Source organism: Diadema antillarum, unplaced genomic scaffold (genome assembly GCF_040938485.1).
Source record: "Diadema antillarum isolate AM-2024a unplaced genomic scaffold, OU_Dant_1.0 seq00001667_RagTag, whole genome shotgun sequence".
NCBI classification, from domain to species: Eukaryota; Metazoa; Echinodermata; class Echinoidea; order Diadematoida; family Diadematidae; genus Diadema; species Diadema antillarum.
Genome location: NW_027272365.1, coordinates 91,221 through 102,000, shown reverse-complemented (window position 1 = coordinate 102,000; position 10,780 = coordinate 91,221). Strand labels below are relative to the sequence as shown.

General features: G+C 35.2%; 1 protein-coding gene across 1 annotated transcript in view; it reads left to right on the top strand.

Annotated features, from left to right (window-relative positions):
• The first annotated feature begins 6,660 nt into the window (after window positions 1-6,660).
• The window catches only part of LOC139711543 (uncharacterized), a 31,837-nt gene continuing 27,717 nt past the window's right edge, over window positions 6,661-10,780 (top strand). The window contains exon 1 of the mRNA XM_071623418.1: window positions 6,661-6,759. Within this exon, the coding sequence (XP_071479519.1) occupies window positions 6,661-6,759 (99 nt within the window). The remainder of the gene's footprint in view (window positions 6,760-10,780) is intronic.

The following is a 10,780-nucleotide window of genomic DNA, read 5'->3' as shown; positions in this document are numbered from 1 at the left end:
TTACCTTTAAGTTTTCATAGAACACAAAGAAAATGGACTACTGTTTCATTTCATTGTGTATTTATGACTGATGAACTAAGGTATGACTCCATATCAACCAAATCATTCTGAATGGTCAGAATTATGAAATATCACATAGCTATTCCCAATCATGATTTTGCATGTGTAAACCCTATGGCAAATGTAAGTGTAACGTCAGTTACGTAACGTCAGTTACCGTCATGCCTTCACTGAAATTGGCATGGTGGTAAAAGGAGACAACTAAAGTGCACATTATTTTGCACACCTGTTCCTAAGAACCTAGGTGTATTGCCATATTAAACACATAAAGGCTAAAAGTCAGGGACATGAGATATTTCCATTTACATCTACACCATAATTTCCCATGTCCTTTTTCCGTAACGTCAGTTACCGACACATTTTCACTTGCTATGTGATAAGAAATGCAGTTTGAGAGAAAAACTTTCCACCTATTTCTTCATTCTCATGAACTTATTCATCAATGCTAATTGCAAGCCCAAGGTGCTTTCATTCACAAAACTACAAGGTAAACAATTTCATGAAAATCCTTACGTGTAACGTCAGTTACCGTGGAATTGCCCCTATGCTAAGGAAGGAAGTCAGAATTCTACAACTCACATTTTCGCTGTAGCATCGCTACCGAGTCATTTCCGATGCAATGGTAACGAATCAAGAATGGATGAATGTACCCGAGTCTCATCTTTTGTCGAGGGCTTCGGCGACCAGCTTAGCTCCGATGACGTCCCATGGCTTGCCCATACCTCCTGCTGTACAAGTAGGAATGCCAATATTTTCCCGAATGTCAATTATCGTACACCTAAAATACATGGGTAATTCATAAAAATGTTAAGATTCATGTAGTGTCAGATCACAGCAATGTAATGTATAAGTCAACAAAAATATGCTGAATGTACTTTTGCACTTATGTGTTTGGTAATGAACTTTTGTACTAACCACATAATAGGAGAAAGAGAAACGCAAAGTCTGATATCTTTTAAAATGCTAAATTTCAAACTGAGAGTATTTCATCTCGTTTATTACTTCATTTTTATAATGTCTAAAATAAATAGGCACTACGTCACTATCGACGACATTCATAAACCGGAAAAATAAAAACACTCTACACGTAATTTGATGACAGAGTCATATCATAAAAAGTGGTTGGTGAAAGGGGACGTGCAATCTTTTTCGACACTTCCAAGAGAGAAAAACGATAAGGTTTTCGCTGTGTTGCGTATCGCGAAATCGCACTGTTGAAAGCATTTACTGACAAAAAGGAAAATTACAAACACAGACACACAGCACTTACAATTACACAACACATACAAACACAAAGACAGACAGACAGACACACACACACCCACACACAAACTTTCAACTCTTGTGTAATTACATGTATTTTGAATACCAGACGCTACCCTTTGGCCATCGCCGGGGAAGATAAAACGTACGACCAAGAAGAGCACCATACTCTACCCCGTGGCGTATTGCCACGAGACCCGGAAAAATTGTGTCATATTCATTACCAGGAATGCCTACTGGGATCGCAAGTCAGCATACTGCAATAGACGGAAAATCATAGTAAGCAGACAATGGAACATCCGTATTTCAAGGAGAGAATAATTCATGCATCAAAATGTTTGGCTACGTGTGATGAGTGCATGCGTATTCATTTTGCCAATGTGTAAATGTGATTGTCAGAGAGACAGAGAGAGTGAGAGAGCAAAATGAAGTGAAGACTTACTTTCGAACAAGCTTCTGCCTTATACCAGGAAATCTATTATGATATTAACACAGAAAAAAAATCTCTTGTAGTGTTGTTTGATTGCTGGCACCAAAATCATGGTGTTTCGAAACAAGTTTACATGGAGTGTGTTATGCATATAAAGTGCGAACTTCTATACTAATTTCATTTTTTCGTGGGAAAAAGATGGACGTTTGACGAAAACACTTGTTAGTACTTCATGAAACAGCAGAAGACCTGTAATGCTCGTCACCAGGTCCAAATTCAACACTGCTTTAATTGGCGTTTTACCACATCCCATGTTAATACTGCTTCAGGTAGTATCCATGACACTTGGGTTTTAACTGGTGTTATGCTCTTCTGCTGTGCAGTCATCATAGTGTTGAAATAATACAGTAAAACAAAAAACAAAATAAAAAACTTTACTGACAGGCAGACCAAAGTGATTTTTTTTCTTTGGTTCAGCATTACTTTTTTTTTCCTGCTAAACTGCGATGGATATTATTAAATTTTGTAGATATAGTACACGCTAACACAACAAGTTAACACCCACGCATAATCATAAATCTCTATGTCTCTGTATATTATATGTATACATAATAATATTAATCATAACAGTGCATATATATATATATACATATACATATATATACATATATATTGATATTGATATATCATTGATATTATAATCATCAATTTTATGAATATCATCATTCTTATTTTTGTATAAATAATCGTCATGGTTATATTGTTATTTTAGAAATGTACTTATTGAGCTGCCGTTCTCATTATCTTTCGTATCTCTTTGGTTTTTGTTTTGTTTTTGTTTTGTTTTTGTTTTTTGGTCTACCAACAAAATACAGTTAAATAACTTTTGAAGAAATATTTGATGAACCTCATATATAGCACTTCTCTTTTTACTGCTTTTTGTGCACTGTAGATGGATGCACGCAAGAAGGTGAAGTTCCAAGGGATTATCGTTAGCTCACAGAAGGGGTGCACTAACACCACATTTACACTGTCCTACTCTAGCAACTCGGCCAGAATTCTCCACTCTCTGAAGTCAGCATGTGACCATGACAATACAAAGGTGTGACATTACGTAATGAGCTTATATGTGTATGTGTGACAGTACATCAAAAAACGAACAAAAAGTCGCACCTCTTGATTTTACTTGATGACTCCAAAAAGATGAAACGGGTCAACCAAGGCAATAGCGACTTGTTCATATCTTCTTAAAGAGCTATTCTTTTTTTTTTTAAGTTTGTGATCATAAAATGAATTGGAAAGTGCGTTTTCGGCATTTTTGTACGTCGGTTTTATTTTGTTTTGTTTTTTGGCTCTTTTTTTTTGGGGGGGGGGCTACATTTCTGTAAACAGGTATGTCTTAGAGGCAACTTTTCATTTCTTAAAGACACTTTACACATTCTTCCCTATCGACTCTAACAACTTTTTGAAAGGATAAACCTACTGGTTTGAATGATGGTTTTAGAAAGAATGATGTACCAATAGAGCACTAGGAAGTTTAGCTTAATTTGATATTCCCTTCATTATTGTTGCTGCGGAGATTAAAAACCCTTTTTTATGTCCCATTCATTGCACAGCTAATATGGCTTAAAGATAGACCCCATATACTTAAGAGCCGTTTTCTCAGTGAACGCTTTTTCCAGATTATCGTAATGTGTCTTCTTTTCAATGTCTAGATTAGTTTAGGTTAAGAGAGTCCATTTGAAATGACTTATACACTTGTATATCATTTTAGAATCAGGGTCTGGTCTCTCAGAATCTGCATTTAACTTAAAAACCATGTCTGGCCACCTTTTGTTGGTTTTGTGGTGCAGGGTCATATAAATATATATTATGATCATACATGTATGAAGAAATCAAGTTTGGTGCGGAAAAAGAGAAACAAGACGTTGACTCTCGGTCTGTATGGAACTCTCGCAATATATATATATATATATATATATATATATATATATATACATATATATATATATATATATATATATATATATATATATATAAATGGTATGACCTTTACTTGTCTGAAAGACTCAATTTGATCAGCAAGTTCTCAGTTGCCAAGATAATTGTGCAGAAGGTCATGAGCAAATCTGCTGTATTAGTGTATATTGGCATGTACGCTTGCTTGAGTTCGGCGGCTTCCAATTCTAGGAGAGAAAGGAACTTTATAATATGTAGTTTTATGTATATATATATATATATATATATATATATATATATAGAGAGAGAGAGAGAGAGAGAGAGAGAGAAAAAAAAAATATATGTACATATTATTGTCGCCTAATGCAGATTTTTTTTTTTTGTCGCAAATGTTCCATTTTCAGGTCTTCACAATTTTTGAGGAAAGTGACGACGAAATTTTGTATAGCTTTCCCTACGTCTTGGATCTCCGGTTTCTCTTGATATCCGTGAAACCCACCAACAGCTGTTCTCATATGACGTTTGAACCGTTACCAGGTGAATCAAAATTTGAAGTAAGGTAAACTTGAAAATTTGTTTTCATAATCCCACCAAGAAGACAAAAGAGGACATTGATATCTTAAGAGATAGTACTGCTGTATGATTATCATTTTCCCTTTATTATTTTCCCGCTACTTATTTTTCCATGCTTGTTTGAACTGTCAAAATAGCAAATTGTAGAGAGAAAGAGAGAGAGGATTTGAATATTTGATTTAATTCAATAAACGTACCTGCACATTTATTTTCTATGTAACATTCAGTGGTAACAAAACTTTAACAGATTATATTTACGTACATATTACCCCCTTTCCTGGTTGAAGTGTCGTTTGATCAGACATTTGAGTATATGAATATAAGAACGACACAAGTCCATGGAAGACCATTTCGAGTAAACTAAAAAGAACTTCATATCTTTTTTATTTGTCCGATAATATTCTATTTAACTGTGATGGGAAGGCAACATTGTATATACAAATTAGAACATATATTGCTATGACAATTAACATTTACATTAATTGTGGAGAGGCCATTTTGTGTGGTGGACTTGGGTCGTTCTTTGATTCGTATGGACTTGGGTTGTTCTTTGATTCATATACATGATATTCTGCTATAGAGATGAGAGAAGGATGAGAGAGGGCGCTATTATATGAATGTAAGAATGACCCAAGTCCTTCATTTTTACATTAATATAAGATTTTACTCATTCATTTCAGGTGCTTCCGGGGGTAATTAGGATTTATCATTTATACACAAGATGAGTCCATGCATATGCTACAATTTCCCATGTCAAACTGAATTTGGCCAAAAATTGGACTTGGGTCGTTCTTATATTCAGTTCTTCATTTCTTATGATTATCATGAAATTTATTTCATCCCCATCGTACATGCGAATTAAATATTAATGATGCATTAATAATTTAGCGCATAAAAAATATTTCTACTATAAAGAGGTATTTTTTTTGAAAAATTAAATGCTTCTGATTAGACAGAGTTATACGCTTTGCAAAATGGCAATACTGGAATTAATATGGTTAAATCTTTTTTTATGTATTAGAACGTTCTTTTGATAAAAATTCAACATACAACAAGAATCTAGGAATTCTATGAGTTTCTAAGTGTACCAATTTTCTTTTTTCTGTCAAAAGAAGTTGTGATTTACAACATTTTGCGGAAATGAAACAGAATTGATATGCTCATCCTAACTACAGTTCTTATTGATATACTCTTACTAAGATATTTGGAATTGGAAAAATGTAACATCGTAATAATCGATTGTCTTTAATTTAACGTGAAATAAAAACATCTGGAGAATCATTCGTATGCCATCTGATCATATTCATTCGTAAAGACTTGCTCTTGTTCTTTGTAGACATTCACACTGGCATATGTGATCCTGTATCTCCAAAAAACAAACAAACAAACAAACAAAAATTAAGGGTTGTGACTTTTTTTTTTTTTTGGTTTTGGTTTTGGTTTATGATGCACAGTCACATATAGAGAGTTCTCACGTCACTTTGAAACTTGTTCTGTGTTACATCAACAGTTGAAGACAACCAAGGAAGACAACAAACTTTACTCGGTAAGTGTATTCGGTCCCCTCAGAGATAAACGAAAGCTGTAGACAGTTCGTGGCCTTTGGTTACCTTGGAACATAGTTGTTTCTTGAGCCAAAACAAATTTACATCCAAAGACACACGCTGTATTTACTAATATGGCTTCTGATTTGCGTAATGTACAAAAGTGATTGCATATTTGAAATAAATCCAAGGGATATATATATATATATATTGAAATATACATACATATATACACACACTCAATTCAATTCTTATGAATGTATCATTCTATCATTATCATTTACAAACTTTTAAGAATTCAATTTTCCATTAATAATACTTTTAGTAAAAATCGCAAGAAGACTACATGTACACGTGTACAAAGAAAATTGTTAACAAAAATGGTCTGTAGTGATTAAGATAAACACTCGGTTCAAATGATTATGCAAATCAGGCCTTTGTGATAAAGGAAATTCTCGTTGCAAGCCGTGTTACTCGCAAGCATTGACACAAACTTAGCCCCTTACAATCTCTACTTGTAAAAATCCTTTTCGAAGCAGATAATATAAAAAAAGAAAATGCGTTGTAAATGATACTAGCTGCAATCTTGTCCTCACACTTTCCTTTACTGGTGCTTCTAATGTGCATGTACCCATCTCGTTGCTGTTCCCTCCCATTTTGTTCGGTGCAGAAACAGAGTGCGTCTTTTCCAAAGCCGGTGCACGGTGGTATATACCCTATCACACGCTTTCATATAGTAAGCCGATACCACCCAGTACTACCTGGTGCACTCAAGATTTCAATTTCCAAGTTTCCTTAGCCGGTCAGTACATGATATACGGGTTTCGAATCATGTCCGAGGCTGTGATATCTGCTGCCATCAGCGCCTTCGTCACAGAGGACGTCTACTATGTGACACGTCTTATGCCGGTGAACCCGTCTGGCACAGACGTAAGTACAACAACGGTTGCATTTGTGACAAACAAGTACACTGGCAAGCACAACAACAATTCGAATGAATATCATAGGCCTAAATATGTGACCCTGCATCACAAACCTCCTAATTTTTTTTAAGTCGCCAGACAATGATTTTAAGCTTTAAAACTAGGCATTAAAACAATGTATAGCTCAATCGAAATGGACTCTAGTAGCATAATGTTATCTAAATATTAGAAAGAAAGCACACACTCTGGAAAAATGCGATCATAGAAAAGAGGCTCTGAAAAACAGTGTCTATTCGAGCGCTTAATCTGCACCAAACAGTGCTAGCTGCGCGAGGAATGAAACTAAAAAAATAGAAGACAGTGTGTACATCACCGGAGCATAGCTCCATTGAATGGATTCTCCTAATATATCTAAATATTGGAGAGAAAGCACACACCCTGGAAAAGTGTGAACCGAGAAAACAGGCTCTGAAGGACAGTGTCAATGCAAGCTCTTAATCTTCACCAAACAGTGCTGAGTGTGCGATGAATGGGACCAAAAAAAAAAAAAACAAAAAAAAAAAAACAGGGTGTAAACCACCGGAGCAATAACAATGAAGAGATTCTCAGACTAGGCTGATATAATAAGCTTTGTTACTACATTCTGTTTGAGGTAAAAGACATCATTTACCATTTGCAGATGAAACAAAACACCGGCTGTAGTGCTTCAAAATAGTTTAAAAATATGAGTTTGGCATAGAAACAACCGGAATTGTAAAATTCTAATCAAGATACAAAATGTGAACAATAGATATGATTAAATTATGTGTAGACTAAACCGTCTACAGTTATGGTTTAATGAGAAAAAAACAGTGATTTCTATTTTCGGTTTTATTGCAAAGTTTTATATGATAGAACGTTTTGTGATACAACTGACCTACAAATATGCATCAAAGTGATAACTAAAAAAAAATTAAATCACTGCTCCCAAAGGTAAACTGTATCTTTAATGCCATCTTTCAGAGCAGTAGCCTTATCCCTTCAAAAGTTACTAGACTTGAAAGTGAACAGTATATGCAATTAAGGTTACCAGGCAATGAAAAGGGGCCTCTAAGACACACGCAAAAAAAAAAAGTTGTAGAAAAAAAAAACAGCTGAAAATGCGCTCTCACATTCATTTTATGATCCCAAACTTAAGGATGATATGAACGAAGGGGAGCTCTTTCAGAAAATATGAAAAACCCAATATTGCCTTAGTTGACCGTTTCATCTTTTTGAGTCCTCGTGTGAAATAAGAGGTGCGACTTATTGTTGGTTTTGTGATGCACGGTCTTATTATACAGTGTGAGAAGATTGAACGGCATTCAACGGACGGAGCAAGTTCGGGCATATTCCTAGTTAGTAGCTAGTAACTAGCTAGCTGCGAACCAAACGGTCGGGTCCCGTTTTCGGACACACACACACACACACACACACACACACACACACACACACATTTACGCTTTTTCCAGCCATTAGGGGAAGTACGGAATAAATGCTAGTTTAGAGGACTTTTGATAAAAAGCATAGAAATAGTTTTAATACTTATCTAACACATATATTTTGATCATTATTCTGTATATCGAAATCCTGTTTCGACCCTTTCCAGAATTTTAGACAGTGCCTCGACAAAATATCAGAGAAATAACCCAGCTAACATTTGGACGTTTTATGAACGTTCTTGAAACGATCCAAGTTCGTTATTTGGATGTTTTGTCAAAACGTTTTCAGAACGTCTTTTTGTGGAAGGTTTTCGACGTATTCCAAATGTTTCACATGACGTTATAAAAAATTTTTCTAAACGTTTAAAAGAACAATACAAAACCTTTCACACTTTTTAAGGACATGCAGAAAACTTTTTGGACGTTGTAGACGTCAGAAAACCATTTTAGAATATTCAAAACGTTCTGTCGACGTTCTGCGGTCGTCCAGAAAACCTTTGAAAACCGTCTAGAACGTTCAAAAAACGTTTTAAGAACGTGTAAAAAGTCTTATGACCCTTTCCAGAACGTTTAGACAACCTTTCATATTCGTCTAAACGTCAAGAAAAATTTCTAAGAACGTCTATGTTTATTCTTTGATAGGCCATTAAAAAAGTAAGGTTATGAGATTATGCAGGCACAATCTGGGATATATGTGCCCTAATCCTGATCCTATAAAGAATTCTATCCTAATCTGTTTCTAATGTCCTACTACATATATCTACTATATAGGAATTTGTATCACATTCTTTTATATACCGGAAAAAATGTTGAAATGCATGAAGACATGGTTACTAAAATTAAATCACATATATCTAAATTAGGCCTATTCACAACTGAAAAATATTTCTTCATAGCACAGCTTGAAATTGTGAATAACTGAACAATAACGCAGGTAAAATTTTTAACACAGAAAGTTTGAACCCAGCATAAATACTTCAGATTTCAATGTCTTCTATCTAGTTTTCATATTCTAGATTTTATTATATGAATATTCATACATATGTATGAATATTCATGATAAAGAAACCGATGACGGAGACGTAGCTGGCCAAATGAAAAAAAAAACAAACGTTTTTTTAAATGTTCATTAAAGACAACGTAGACAAAGCAGACGCAATAAAAACGTTTTGTGGATGTTTATAAATGACGAAGAGGTAGCAGACATAATAAAAACGTTTTGTAACGTCCATTGACGTTTTAGAAACGTTTTCAAAAAACCTGTGCTATGCGGTAAATTCTAAGTCCCAACTTTGAACTTTTACGAAGACGCACGGAACCTAAAAAAATTAAGGAAACGTTCTGAAAACGCTACATATTTGCTGGGAAATGCGTTATGAACAGACAGGTCTGCTATGATATCGACGGAACTTTTACGCCGTTGTTCTGTATGCTCAACTTGAAGTCAAAGATGTGTTTAAATTCGATTTACTCACCAATGTAAGAACTCGATGAAACATGCAATGTTGTTTTCTTAGCATACATGCTTTTAAATAGTCTTCCAGTCGTATAATAGCAAAGACAATTTTATTTCCAAATTTTATTTGATGAAATGTATAGTTGATATGTGAAACATTCAGGTGTGAATTTCTTTATTTTTTTCATTCATTTGATATGAAACATCGTTCTGCAGCATCCGTGTTCAGTAAATGATTCACATTCAAAATCAACCTCATGCGAGGTACCCAAAGCAGTCCACCCCTACAGTTACCCAAGGCAAATAAATTTGTTGTTCCAAGTTTACATGCTTTTAAAGAGTTGTTCAGAGGGTAAAATATTTATTTAAAAAAAAAAAAAAAAAACTTGTTTTCATGAAATGTAATGAAATTGATAAGGGAGACCTTTCTCTGAACATCTTATGATAGTGAAGTGCTGAAACAAGGCATTCAAAGGTGTCCACAGTTATGTACCCCACCTCCACGTCCCTGTCCCTCACATGCATCATGCCAGAGCGGACTCAGTTGTTCCAAGAGTACATCATTTTCCTCAGACTTTGTTCTGTTTGAGGTCGCGCTCGCGGGAACACGTAATTTGAAAAGTGTTCCGTACCATGAATTCTTTTTTGCTTTAGATAATGTGTTTTGGATATTTATTTTCTTGCCAAACTACCTCATTACGTTTAGGACATCACCAGGGATCACGAATATGGAATCAAAATTTTGTTGATGAATTTCTACACGTTTCAGACCCTTTCTTTATTTTTCGCGGGCTTGGACAATTCATCGGCCATCTTGGCTTTTGCCAATACAGTAGTCCCACAGCTTTATCTTCTCGTTATTGGGATGTTACCTATGTACCTACACTGCAGTGTTCACACCGCCTCGCAGGCATGGCACCCTAAACTTTGAAAGGTACAACCTTCAAAACCAGACTTGCAGTGATCATGCAGCCTGCAGTAGTAACAGTACCAGTACACGGATTTGAGGTCAGTACTATCCATGTCATTCCTCCTGTTTATCCTGCCATTGTGCATTGAGCCTGGGCAGCCATCTTCGAATTTCCAATAGCATAATAGATCTAGAGCTGTGT